Raw genomic sequence first — 14783 nt, 5'->3', positions numbered from 1 at the left:
TCTTTAGTTTTAAACATGTATTACTTTTCTCTATACAATTCAAAAGCTCATTTTTTTCAAAACCTGTACAACCTAAAAAAATTTATAAAAAATACCTACTGGTATGAATTGTTGGAAGAATAATCTCCTATAAACATTATGAAAAACATCACTTCCTTCACCTTTATATAAAATATTAGGCAACATGAGACTGCATCTATTTGTGAAATCCTTGCAGAGCTTTTAAAAATTATTAAATACTGTCCTTGTAAGAGCAGCCAATCAAAACTTAATGTGTTTTGAAATTTTGTAAAACTACACTGCACTTATTTTTAAATGCACAATATAAAAATGTAGTTAAACACGAATAACTCATTAAATTTGACATGAGGAAGAAAAATAAATACCAAATCCCAAAATCCAAGTCATCCACATCTTTAAAATTAATTTTTAAAATAACTCTCATCTTCAAAGTTTACTATCAGATATCTGACACAGTAGCATTTCTTTCAGATCTGAGTAAGGAAGTTTAATTTGAAGCTACTGGGAATCTGCACTGTCTCCAGTGCTTGTGGAGATGGACTGAATGGAAAAGTCACTTGAAAACGATATTTGGCATCAATTATCAACGTTGATCCATCTCCACGACTGTTCAGTTGTGACTAAGAGAAAACAAAAACGTCAAATTTTACTTTTTAATAGCTTATAACTTGTTCCTCAAATCTCTCTTCCTTACTTCTGAGGAAGGGTCACTGGACTCAAAACGTTAACTTTGTTTCTTGCCTTCACAGATGCTGCCAGACCTGCTGAGCTTTTCCAGCAACTTCTGTTTTTGTTCCTGATTTACAGCATCCACAGTCCTTTCTGCTTATCTCTTTCTCCAAAGCCTTGCTTGAGCCCGCGCTCTCCAATAATTCCTTGTGTGCAATTATGAAATTGACATTCAAACCAAAGATTATTTTTGCTCACCTGAACTTTGCGTACAAAGGATGGAGCCAAGCGTTTCTCAAAATCATCAATTGGTGTATAGGAGTTCAAAATCTTGACAATCTGTGAGGAAAAAGGACGCTAGATATTGAAAATACTGCCTTAGCCATAGGGATATCAGTCAACATTAGTCATTCACAACTGATAGCCAGTGAATTTACTGAACTAAACCAGTTCAGCATAAATTCAGAGATAATGGGAACTGCAGATGCTGGAGATTCCAAGATAATAAAATGTGAGGCTGGATGAACACAGCAGGCCAAGCAGCATCTCAGGAGCACAAAAGCTGACGTTTCGGGCCTAGACCCTTCATCAGAGAGGGGGATGGGGGGAGGGAACTGGAATAAATAGGGAGAGAGGGGGAGGCGGACCGAAGATGGAGAGTAAAGAAGATAGGTGGAGAGGGTGTAGGTGGGGAGGTAGGGAGGGGATAGGTCAGTCCAGGGAAGACGGACAGGTCAAGGAGGTGGGATGAGGTTAGTAGGTAGCTGGGGGTGCGGCTTGGGGTGGGAGGAAGGGATGGGTGGGAGGAAGAACCGGTTAGGGAGACAGAGACAGGTTGGACTGGTTTTGGGATGCAGTGGGTGGAGGGGAAGAGCTGGGCTGGTTGTGTGGTGCAGTGGGGGGAGGGGATGAACTGGGCTGGTTTAGGGATGCAGTGGGGGAAGGGGAGATTTTGAAACTGGTGAAGTCCACATTGATACCATATGGCTGCAGGGTTCCCAGGCGGAATATGAGTTGCTGTTCCTGCAACCTTCGGGTGGCATCATTGTGGCAGTGCAGGAGGCCCATGATGGACATGTCATCGAGAGAATGGGAGGGGGAGTGGAAATGGTTTGCGACTGGGAGGTGCAGTTGTTTGTTGCGAACTGAGCGGAGGTGTTCTGCAAAGCGGTCCCCAAGCCTCCGCTTGGTTTCCCCAATGTAGAGGAAGCCGCACCGGGTACAGTGGATGCAGTATACCACATTGGCAGATGTGCAGGTGAACCTCTGCTTAATGTGGAATGTCATCTTGGGGCCTGGGATGGGGGTGAGGGAGGAGGTGTGGGGACAAGTGTAGCATTTCCTGCGGTTGCAGGGGAAGGTGCCGGGTGTGGTGGGGTTGGAGGGCAGTGTGGAGCGAACAAGGGAGTCACGGAGAGAGTGGTCTCTCCGGAAAGCAGACAGGGGAGGGGATGGAAAAATGTCTTGGGTGGTGGGGTCGGATTGTAAATGGCGGAAGTGTCGGAGGATAATGCGTTGTATCCGGAGGTTGGTGGGGTGGTGTGTGAGAACGAGGGGGATCCTCTTGGGGCGGTTGTGGCGGGGGTGTAAATGGCGGATATAACAATAAATTCATTCTTTCCCTGTTAGAAAGCACAAGAAATTATTGTTATATCTGAAGATCTGATAAACCAAAACAAGGTTATAAATGTTGGAACGCAGACAAATAAACCAGAAAAACTTAAATAAACCAGATGAAGTAAGCAAGAAAATCAGAGCTCTTTCCTCAAGTAGTTTATTTAATTCTCTCAATATCAGATCTAATGATTTGATCAAAAATAGAGATGAGCCAGAAGAGATGAGAGAGTTAAGGAACATATATATGTGGAAAGAGAAGGGGGGTGAGAGGGTCGAGACATAAAAGATAAAATTTGTCTGGCAACAATCATTAAGAGGTTACCCAGAAATACTACAAGCTAAAATCACACCTGCACAGCTGAGAGAGCTGAACATTTTTCACATATTTCCTTCACATCATCGTCTGTGATCTTGTTAACCTGAAGTAGCCAGGCAGCCTGAGAGAGTGGTTCCAGGGTTTCTTTGGCATTACTGCTCTGCATATTCTTCTCCTTCAACCACTCTTCCAAGTAACTAATGTTACACCTGCACCGAATATAAAGAAACTATTCCTTAATAATGCATTCTAGACATCAAACAACATTACTGTAAGCTCTGACAAAGATAGAAATAATGAAAAATATAATAGTCAGACCACACTTTTTATTATCCTGAACTACACACGAATTACAAATAATGTAATGTGCAAAAAATGAGACTAACACTATCTGTTATTTTAGAAACATGCCATTCAAGTGTGCAAGTTTAATGCCCTGTAGGCATTTCTTCCCTTCCTTCAGTCTCCTCTCTGGTAGCAGGCAACTGTACAAGTGACAACAGTGTACTACTTGTCATGTACTACCTTACTCGTTTGTGCACTACATACACAGAGTGCAAGTTAGATTGAGTGTTTATATAGCATTCCGACCTCTGGGTTATGAAGTTGATATCGCTTTTTGGTTTCTTTTCCAAACCTGTGGTCTCCATTAAAATTTATATCCAGTTTATTGCAAGGACATCATCCTGAACAGAGCAGCACACTTCAGCATAACAAATGAAAAAGGATTTTTAAAATTTTTATTGTGGTCTCCGTCTCAGCTCAGGAGCAGCACCATTGTGTTCGAAGGTTGTCTTTTCAACCTGGAGACCTGAGCACATGATCTACCCAAACGGTTTGCTGAAATATCCAGGGAGTGCAAATTGTCAGGGATGAGGTCTTTCAGAAGATAAATTAAACCAAGGTCCTGACTGTTCTCTTAGGTAGATATAATGGATAACTTAAAGAAGAACATGAGTATTCTTTTAGTGTCCTGACTAGCATGTGTCCATCAACTAACATCGCTGAAACAGATGTTAATCACATTGCTAACTCTTTGGAAATTGGTTACTGTGTTTCCCTGCATTTCTGCACCGACCACATTCAATCGTATTTCAATTGGTTATAAAGCTCAGAGATTGTGAAGGATGCTATACAAATGCAATTTCCTTTTATTCAAAGCCCCGTTCAGTTTTAGAAACTAAAACATCAGGTGAGATTTTTTGTAGGCTCTTTGTAGGTTACGTGGACTCCCACTTCCTACAGACAAAGGGGGTGGCCATGGGCACCCGCATGGGCCCCAGCTATGCCTGCCTCTTTGTAGGTTACGTGGAAAAGTCCCTCTTCTGCACCTACACAGGCCCCAAACCCCACCTCTTCCCCCGTTACATTGATGACTCTATCAGCGCCGCCTCTTGCTCCCCAGAGAAGCTCGAACAGTTCATCCACTTCACCAACACCTTCCACCCCAACCTTCAGTTCACCTGGGCCATCTCCAGCACATCCCTCACCTTCCTGGACCTCTCAGTCTTCATCTCAGACAACCAGCTTGTAACTGATGTCCATTTCAAGCCCAACGACTCCCACAGCCACCTAGAATACACCTCCTCCCACCCACCCTCCTGCAAAAATTCCATCCCCTATTCCCAATTCCTCCGCCTCTGCCCCCACGATGAGGCATTCCAGTCCCGCACATCCCAGATGTCCAAGTTCTTCAAGGACCACAACATTCCCCCCACAGTGGTCGAGAATGCCCTTGACCGCGTCTCCCACATTTCCCGCAACACATCCCTCACACCCCGCCCCCGCCACAACCGCCCAAAGAGAATCCCCCTCGTTCTCACACACCACCCTACCAACCTCCAGATACAACGCGTCATCCTCCGACACTTCCGCCATCTACAATCCGACCCCACCGCCCAACACATTTTTCCATCCCCACCCCTGTCTGCTTTCCGGAGAGACCACTCTCTCCGTGACTCCCTTGTTCGCTCCACACTGCCCTCCAACCCCACCACACCCGGCACCTTTCCCTGCAACCGCAGGAATTGCTACACTTGCCCCCATCCCACCTCCCTCACCCCTATCCCAGGCCCCAAGATGACTTTCCATATTAAGCAGAGGTTCACCTGCACATCTGACAATGTGGTATACTGTATCCATTGTACCCGGCGTGACTTCCTCTACATTGGGGAAACCAAGCGGAGGCTTGGGGACCGTTTTGCAGAACACCTCCGCTCAGTTCGCAATACACAACTGCACCTCCCAGTTGCGAACCATTTCAACTCCCCTTCCCATTCTTTAGATGACATGTCCATCATGGGCCTCCTTCAGTGCCACAATGATGCCACCCGAAGGTTGCAGGAACAGCAATTCTTATTCCGCTTGGGAACCCTGCAGCCCAATGGTATCAATGTGGACTTCACCAACTTCAAAATCTCCCCTTTCCCCCAACGCATCCCAAAACCATCCCAGTTCGTCCCCTCCCCCCACTGCATCACCAAACCAGCCCAGCTCTTTCCCTCCCCCCACTGCATCCCAAAACCAGCCCAGCCTGTCTCTGCCTCCCTCACCTGTTTTTCCTCCCACCCCTCTCTTCCTCCCACCCCAAGCCACACTTCCATTTCCTACCTACTAACCTTATCCCACCTCCTTGACTGTCCGTCTTCCCTGGACTGACCTATCCCCTCCCCACCTATCTTCTTTTCTCTCCATCTTCGGTCCGCCTCCCCCCCTCTCCCTATTTATTCCAGAATCCTCACCCCATCCCCCTCTCTGATGAAGGGTCTAGGCCCGAAACGTCAGCTTTTGTGCTCCTGAGATGCTGCTTGGCCTTCTGTGTTTATCCAGCTTCACGCTTTATTATCTAGGTGTGATTTTAACTCATTCCGGTCCCTTTTGTTTTCAGACATATAAAGTTGAACCCATCATGTCTTCTCTAACAGATTTTTTGCAACTCATTTTTCTTGTGAGGAAGTACTGAAGCAGAATGCTTTACCTTATTTGCATTCCTTTTCTGCATGAGCACATGTCTTTGCGCAGGAAGAGGTTATTAAGGGTGATTGTTCCAATTAGAAAGAAGAGCTGTTTAACTGCCTGCTTGATCAGATCTGTGTCCATGTCATGCTGACACATAGTGGTGAAGTAGTAGCTCAGCTGCTGCAAAATGGAAGATATTGTGTACTTGTCCACTTCTTCTCGATAACTTGAAGACCTTTTCCGAAGTCCAGTTGGCTTCATGCTCGAAATACCCTGCAGACTTTCATGCTCCAGCATTCCTGATACTAAAATCGAGTAATAATAATTGTGAATAAGCAACTGCAGTCAGAGTGATACTGCACTTCCTAATGTTATCACTGTTAGTACACAAACAGGTGTGATGATAAAGTTTTAGCAAAGATTTGTAGCTCAGGTTGTGGGTAAGGTTGTTAACTTGCTCACTGAGCTGGCTTGTTTTTGTCACCATGCTAGGTAACATTATCAGTGAGGCCTTCGATGAAGCGATGTTGTTCTACTCTGCTTGGGATTTATACTGCCTGGTCTGTTACGGTGAGTTGTGTCATTTCCGGTTTTGTTCTGTATGGGTTTATATAGAGTCCAATTCTATGTGTTATTTGATTGCGAGTCTAGGTTTGGCTTGGGCTACTGAGGTTATCTTGTCCCAGTCAAACTGATGGCCTTCATTGTCCGAGTCATGTGCTAGCTGATGTTCATGTATTCTGATGGCTAGTTTCCTTCCTGTCTGTCCAATGTAATGTTTGTGGCAGTCGTTGCATGTAAAGTATGTTGGTTCTGCTTGTTGTGGGAATGGGATCTTTAATCTTTGTGAGTGTTTGTTGTAGAATGGCTGTGGCTTGTGTGCCACCATGATTCCTAGTGGTCTTAGGAGTCTCGTTGTCAGTTCTGACATGTTCATGATTTAGGGCAGTGTGGCCAGTGTGTTAGAGTGTACTGTGTCCTCTTGGTGTTGTCTGTTTTGTAGGCATCTGTGGATGAAGTTGCAGGGATACCCGTTCATGGTGAAGATTTTGTATAGGTGCTCTTCCTCTTGCCTGCGTAGTTGCAGAGTGTTGCAGGGAGTTGTGGCCCATTTAAATAGTGCCTTAACGCAGCTTTGTTTGTGGACGTTGGGGTGGTTGCTGTGCAAGTTGAGGATTTGGTCAGTGTGGGTTGCTTTCCTGTATACTGAGGTTTGGAACTCCCCGTTGGTCATACGCTCAACTCTGACATCCATAAACGAAAGCTGATTGTTGTTTTTTACCTTCCTTGTGAATTTGATCCCCGCAAATACATAGTGGATGAGGTAGTGGATCTCTTCTGGCTTGTTGCATTTAATGATCAATGCGTCATCTGCATAGCGGATCCACAGTTTAGGTTGAATGTGGGGGAGGGTGGTGTGTTGTAGTCTTTGCATGACTGACTCCACAATGGGTGACCCCATGGGTGTGCCATTGATCTGTCTGTATACTTGACCAATGGAGATGAAGTGTGTGGTGAGGCAGAGACCTAGTAGGTTGTGTATGTTGCCATTGCTGATGGAGCTGCTGGTTTGCATTCCTGCTTCCTCTAGTAATGTTACTAGTGTTTCTTTGACTAATGGGGTGTCAAATGACATGAATAAAGCTGTGACTTCAAAAAGGATACCATAATCTCATCATCACTGATTTTTACATTCCTGAGGGTATCGAGTAAATCTTGGGTTGAGTGGATGAGATGGGTGATCTGTTGACTAGGTATTTCGGCCTCTGTTGTAGTCCTTATCCATTTTGTGTGAAGGTGTGCCTGGAAGGGAGGCAATGGGTCTGAGGGGGATGTCTGGTTTGCGTACTTTAGGAAGTCCGTAGAAATGTGGGGGTGTTCATGCCTTCTGGTTTCATTCTCATGTAGTCCACCTTGGTTATTTGTCCTGCATTCATTAGTCTCTTCAGTGTCTGGGTGATCCTATTATCTAGCTGCAATATTGGGTCTATCACCACCTGTTGGTAAGTTATCTGTGAGCAATGCCTGTACTTTCCTAACATCGTCTGGTTTGTTCATAATGACGGTCATGTACCCTTTGTCCACTGGTAGGATTGTAATGTTCTTGTTTTTCTTGAGTTCATCTAGTGCTTTTTTCTCTGATGTGTTCAGGGTGTCCCATTCGTTCCTTCCGTGTAGTGTAGGGATTATAGTTTGTCGGTGGCTTGTTGTGTTTTGTCCATGAGTCTGGTGTCTTTTAATGTAGTTTCCAGGGCAGCCTATCAGAACTGAAAATGAGATTCCTAAGACCAGTAGGAATCATGGTAGCACACAAGCCACAGCCGCTCTATGACAAACAATCACAAAGATTAAAGACCCCATTCCTACAACGTGCAGAAGCAACATGGTTTACAAAAATGCCATGCAACGACTGCCACAAACATTACATCATTCAGACAGGAAGGAAACTAGCCATCAGAATACATGAACATCAGCTAGCAGCAAAACAACATGACAAACTTAATACCAGTACACTTGGACAATGAAGGCCATCAGTTTAACTGGGACAAAGTAACTTTAGTAGCTGAAGCCAAACATAGACTCGCAAAAGAATTCCTAGCGGCATGATTCTCAACCTGTAATACAATCAACAAACATATAGAATTGGACCCCTTATACAAATGCACACAGAACAAAATCAGGAATGACAGTACTCACCATAAAAGATCAGACAGTATAAATTTGAAGCAAAGTAGAACATCACTTCATTGGAGGCCTCATTGATGATGTTATCTATCATGGTGATGAAACATCTAAACGAAAACAAGCCAGCTCGGCGAGCAAGTCAACAATCTCAGGTGTGATGATACTATGACTTTAAGAGGTTATTTTGTCCTTTTTTTAAAACTTAAGAGAGGTTTTAAGGCACCAAGCAGTGTCCCAGAATCACTATAGTAAACCGCTTGTACAGCCTTGGATTTTTTTTTTAACAAGCTGAAACAATAGAAGCAGCCTGAATGGGTGTGGTCAAGCTCTCACAGAACCAGGATTTTCAGGTTAGGTTTTTAGTAGCTGCAGTTGTTGCTGGGGTCTCAACAGTATTAGAAGCTGTAGTAACTCATTCCTGGTTCTACACTCTGTCAGAATTTTCTCTCAATTTTTTTTACCCCTCCTCTGTGCTGGAGTTGCATGTGGGACAACCTGTATTCTGAATTTACCTTTTCGCCAAGGATGTGCTTATGGGATGCTACTGTATTGGACCAATTAATTAGAAATAGTTACTGTATATGTATTATTCTGTTACATTTTCTAATAGAGTTGTTATACTGATTCCTTCTTTGTTATATTTTAACTATGAATAAAGTGTGTTTTGCTTTAAATCTGGTAGTTTGAATTTTCAGATTGCATCTGGAGTGCAATACCGCACATTTGCCTGTAAAATAAGTGAATGTTAGGGATTAAACTACATTCTGAAGGTGTTTGGTCTGGTCCATAACACAAGCTATTTCATTAATCCATCCAAGCATACCAGGAAGAGTGCTATCGCTTGAGTGCACCACTGCTTACATGCACACAACAGTTCATTTGCTATCGCTATCTTACCGATTTCACACAATAGCACTTTTATCAGACACATGCATCACAGAAGTACAACCTCAACCGATTCCAACGAAGGCACTTGGAATGAGTAAGTTGCATTTCAGTTAAGATCACTTGTCTAAGTTTCCTTGATGAAAATTTGCTGTTTAATTTGGAGGTGAGAGCGTAAGATTTTCTGAAAGGATCTGATCTACCAGATTTGCTAGTTCTGAAGAGGATACAAGTGAAATGTTGACCATTCTTACCTATCATTGGCTGAAGGTCATCTTCCATCACTTGAATGAGTTGTTGATAAATGTGAATAGCCAAGTCACTCAGAATCTGTCTATATTCAGACAGGTCAAAGTTTTTCAGACACTGGTTATTTTGTTGAGGAGTGTTATGCTTCATAAATTCCTTCATAAAAGCAATGAATGTATGTTAAAGGAGCAATAATAGTCACGGTGTATGTTTTGGATAAGCAGAAATTTCTTCCAATTAAATAATGTGATGACAGTACTTGTAGGGAACAAAGACCTGGAACTCCAGTCCTTATCCTGATGCCATTCTTCCCTCTAGCAATTGTCTGAGGCTATAACATACAATTTACAACCTTGGTGTCATTTTTAATCTTGAGTTAAGCTACATCCCTGCCAACAGTAAGACCACTCGTTTTCACATCTGTACGGTTCACCACCTGACTTCAATTCAGCCTCATTCCTCTGTTGCTGGAACCCTGGTCCATGCCTTTGAAACTTCCACCCTGGACTATTCTAACACACTCTTGCCTGCTTTCCCATGTTGTGTTCTCCATAAATTTGAGGTAGCCCAAAACTTTGTTGCCTCTGTCCTTACAATGGTGAAACAATTAACCTGGGGATCATCTCTGTGGTCTATGACTTAGACAGGCGTCAGGCTCCCAGTCAAGCAATGTTTCAATTTAAAAACCCTTATTCTTACTTTTAAGATGCTCCCTACCTCTGTCATCACCTTTACCCTCACAATTCTCCAAAATAAATATATGTTCATCTAATTCTGGCCTTTTGAGCATTCCCAGCTGGAACTGCAGGGCCAATGTTGACAGTGCCTTCAGCTGGCTAGGTCCGATGCTTGGGAATTTCTCCTCAAAATCTCCCTCCTCTCTATCTTCTTTGCTGCTTAAAGCATATCTCTATAACAAAACTATTGACCATTTTCCCCAAACACTATCTTGTATGATATGATGTCAGAATTAGCCTAATAACACCCTGGTAAATCACCTTGTCATATTTAATTACATTAAAGCTGCTGTATAAGCATAAACTGTTGTTAATTGCATAGTCCTCAGATTAATTTGTTACTCCTCAAATTACAGAGCAGCTCCTGGTCCAATACAATTTGAGTTGGGCAACATTCAAGCTTGGGGTGGTGCATGGCAAGAAACATTCACTAAAATGTAAGGAAATCAGCGTCTCTTCAAGGAAGAACCAAAAGCTGGTGTTCCTTCAATGTTACCGTCAGCAAATTGCCACCAGTAATCTACTGGAAGTCACCAATAACAAGGGATAATTGGACTAACTTTATCTGCTCCCTCTACTTCCGATGTATGGTGGTTACAGTATTCATCACAAAGCAACTGTCTAAGGCTCTTTCAACTGCACTTCCTAAACCCATGACCTCCTATAGGGCAAGGCCAATGTGTGGGAGCACCTTCAGCACTTAGTTCCCCTCCCAATCACACATCACATTGCTGCATGAACTGCAACAGATCTAGAAGGCAGTGAATCATCAAGTCTACAAAGACAACTTGGAATGGGCAATATAATGTTGACAGGAATGCCCACTTCTCCATGATGAATATTAAATAAATTGCTAACGAACATATGGAGAAAACATTATGGGCAAGAGTAAGATGTCAGAGATATCTCAGATTAGCCCAATAGCAGCTCTGTAGACAAAACTGTACCAGATGGACTGGAATGGATTCTGAGGTAGCTCACCATAGGATTATCAAGGTTTACAAAATGGAAACAGACCCTTTGGCCTAACTTGCTCTTGCTGCCCAGTTTTCACAATTTAAACTAGTCCCATTTGCCTGTGTTTAGTCCATATCCCTCCATGCCTATCCCATCCATGTATCCAACTGTTTCTTTAAAATGACAAAATCATTATTGCCTCCACCACTACCACTGGTAGCCTATTCCAGATACTCCCCACCTTCTGTCTTAAAGAATTGCCCCACTGGGCCCTTTTGAATCTCTCTCCTCTCACCTTAATCTATGCCCTCTAGTTTTAGACTCCCATACCATGGAGAAAAGCTGTTGGCTATCTTATCGGTGCCTCATTTGATTTTATAGACCTCTTATAAAGGTCATCCCCAAGTCTCTTACACTCAAAGGAGAAAAGTCCCAGCCTATCCAGCCTCTCCTTAAATCTCAAACCCTCCAGTCCAGGGAGCATTCTAGGAAAGCTTTTCTGTCACGTTTCTAGTTTAATAATATCCCTTCTACAGTGACCATAACTGCACACAGTAGTCCAAATGTGGCCTCGCTGACACCATCAAATGGAGGGCAATTAGGGATGGGTAACAAATGCTGACCATACCAGTCATCCCACATCCAGTGAAAGAGTAAAACAACAATAGAACTTGCTGGAAAAGCTCAGCTGGTGAAAGAATAAACAAAATGTTAACATAGGGATTGTAAAACCATGATTGAGTTCAATATCATCTTATTGTAGGGTAGCATGTTATAATTATAAATAGAAAATCATGTAATTTATAACTTGGAGAGTTGCTGAACAATTCCAATATTCCTTGGATGTGAAATTTCTTACCTCCTCTCCACTGTACTGCTTTAAGCAGTTAAGAAAATGGACACTGTTGGAAAGCCAAAATGACAGCATTTCAAAATCTTCATCGTGATTCTATTAAACAAGGCAATATTGGAAGAATGAATACAAACAACTACAAAATATTCACCTCTAAACCCTGGAAAATTAAACCTAATTTTTGTAGACTGGCTGATATCCATAAATCATTACATCTGTATCAACATTTCTGTTGTTATTTAAACTTTAAATGTGTTAGCTAGTTTCCAAATCAAGTATTGAAAACTTCCAAAACATTTGATTCGTAAATTACACAATACTTTACACAAAACAGTTCATATTTCAAAATGCCTTCAAATTTTTGTGTTTTAAAAAATGCCTCTGGACATTGTGGCAGATTTACATACCTTAGTGACTTTTTTGATACCATCAAGTAGAGAGTTCATCAGGGATTTCAGCATTTCAGCATCGTTACTATCATCGGCGTAACGTATACACATGAACAGGATGCTTGCTGGTAGTACTGGAATCATATTGACAACCACACCTCGTGGTTTTAAGTCTAATAGTGAGGCAAGACCATATACATTAGTACAGAGAAGGCTCCTAAATACAAGTCTAATATTGATACTATTCGTCTGTCTTTCACAAAGCGGAAGGAACCAGAAAACAAAGGAAACAACTTCACCCAAAATTAGATTTTTTATGAGCTTTTCTTCATCTTCAGCTTTACATTCCAACATGCCAAGGAACTCCTTCTTCACAATGGGGCTCACTTTTCCATTGGCTCGATGTCCTGTTCAGAATCATTAACACATTTGTGAATCAAGCAGATTCTTCCACTTTCAAAACTCTCTCAGCCTTCAGAACCTCAACTACACAAACGTCTGTGATACTCTTCTAGATTTCTTGTAAAAAGTGTTAATATATCATATATCAGAGAAATATTTCTATTACATTGCTCCCTGATTACGATCCCTTGGTTTTGGCTGTTTTTTTTGCTGTCTCTGCTGTACACCAACACTTTCAGCCAAACAGCACTAATTACGGGCAAAGGTCAAGTTACGTACCTCTATCCATATTTTTAGTTAAGGACTTAATCTGATTTTGCAACTTTCTGATTTGCTTTTCTTTCTGGTCAAGACGTTCTTCCAGATCCTCCAAAACAAAGCAGAAAGCGGATTAACTTTCACAGTCTCGCAAACTAATCATCTGTGTCAAACATTCATACCACGATTCCAGCTTTTCTATAATCACATTATAGCATTCTTAAAAACAGGGAAAGCCTCCAATCAAACACAAACCACCAAATGGAAGCAAAGCTGTTCTCCTAATTTTCACTCAGCGACCTTTATGAGGTACAAATCACATATCTCTGCCATTAGGTCAACCAATTAAAGGGATATTTTCGAGGGGGTAGTGAAGAACAGCTGCTCTTAGCTTTCATTTGCAATTGATTTGTAACCTGTGAATGTTTTATCAAGTAAGCCACTTAGCCAATATTTATAACAAACATTTCATATTCATATATCAGTTAATATTACAATGAAGCTCCAAATTGTTCCCAAGAGCTGTGAATTCAATACTCCATCAAGGGAGCTTACTGACACATGTTCTATGTTGTTGATGGAGTATGAAACTGTCCCCATCATGGATGGTCAAGTTTCCAAGGACAGTATCCAAATTCAGCCAATATGGTGCTGACTCAAGTTAAATTTTTGCACTGAAACAAAAATTGCATTTTAAACATATTCAATCCATTTTAACAGACCTGCATGCATTTGAATCTACCAGTATAGAAATTATCAATGAACTTTAGGGATAGCAATATGCTAGCACTCACCCAGTTTTCCAGTGTTAATTGAGATGCTTCTTGTTTCATTCTGTTACTAGCTGCACTATCAGTTTGGGTCCAATTCAGTAGTTGACGATTCTCATTTTCAAGTTTTCTCACCTTAGCAAGCAATTCCACATTTTCTTTGGCACAGTTAGCTTTCTGGATCTCTAACAATCTAGATATTGTCAACAAATTGAGAATATTTCAATAGAAAAACCTCACCGTACTGTTGTCAATTAACAGTGCTGGTTGTTTTTATTTAACTTTGAGAAGGACAATTGAGGAATTTACTATTTGATATGAATATTAAGTGCTTTGGTTTAAATACTGAGAACTCCCAGTGTTATTATAATTAGAAAACAGGAATGGTGGTGTTTTGTTACTATTTAGGTCATTGTTCAGTTATAAATTAATTGGAAATAAGGAAGGTTTTTTAAAAAAAATGAATTGATTAAGATAATCAAGTTAAAATTGTACAAATCTATGTTGTAATTTTTGGCAATATCTCTTGCAGATCAATCGCAGTGGATATAGTCTAGAAATCACATTCTATTCCAGAATTACTTTTACAGATAAACTGAAACAATATATAGTTTGCACTGACTTACAAGTCATTACTCATATGTGAAGGATAGATATGAATGCAACTTGTTTACCAGACTTTCCAGCAGATTAATATGAGCTTGCCTGAACATCATTCTGCAATAATACGTCCACCTACATAAAACAATCCAGTAATAAAAGAAACCAAACAACTGCGGATGCTGGAAATCAGAAACAAACAGAAATTGCTGGAAAAACTCAGCAGGTTTGACAGCATCTGTGGAGCGAAAGCAGAGTTACCATTTCGGGTTGAGTGACTGTTCTTCAGACCTCAGTTCTGAGATTTTCCAGCAATTTCTATTTTTGTTCAAAACAATCTGATGCTTTACTCAGTAAATGTTAACAGATTAAGGTTCACAGAGAAAATAAGAATTAAAACTACAATAACTGAGTAAT

At 41.6% G+C, this 14783-nt stretch overlaps 1 protein-coding gene across 4 annotated transcripts in view; it reads right to left on the bottom strand.

The window, feature by feature from the left end:
* The window catches only part of LOC125467264 (unconventional myosin-Vc-like), a 95044-nt gene continuing 80261 nt past the window's right edge, over positions 1-14783 (bottom strand). The window contains exons 32-41 of one of the 4 annotated variants that reach the window (XM_059639181.1): positions 13791-13959; positions 13018-13105; positions 12636-12743; positions 12355-12509; positions 11954-12043; positions 9406-9556; positions 5601-5886; positions 2658-2832; positions 949-1029; positions 1-641 (exon numbers count right to left, since the gene is read on the bottom strand). In XM_059639181.1, the coding sequence (XP_059495164.1) occupies positions 489-641; positions 949-1029; positions 2658-2832; positions 5601-5886; positions 9406-9556; positions 11954-12043; positions 12355-12509; positions 12636-12743; positions 13018-13105; positions 13791-13959 (1456 nt within the window). In that variant the 3' untranslated portion in view covers positions 1-488. Of the gene's footprint in view, positions 642-948; positions 1030-2657; positions 2833-5600; positions 5887-9405; positions 9557-11953; positions 12044-12354; positions 12744-13017; positions 13106-13790; positions 13960-14783 lie in introns of all 4 variants that reach the window. The other 3 variants (XM_059639183.1, XM_059639180.1, XM_059639182.1) reach the window with 3 other exon arrangements.

The sequence above is a fragment of the Stegostoma tigrinum genome, chromosome 33 (assembly GCF_030684315.1).
Source record: "Stegostoma tigrinum isolate sSteTig4 chromosome 33, sSteTig4.hap1, whole genome shotgun sequence".
Classification (NCBI taxonomy): domain Eukaryota; kingdom Metazoa; phylum Chordata; class Chondrichthyes; order Orectolobiformes; family Stegostomatidae; genus Stegostoma; species Stegostoma tigrinum.
Note: the sequence above shows the minus strand (reverse complement) of the source record. Positions and strands in the feature narration are given on the sequence as shown.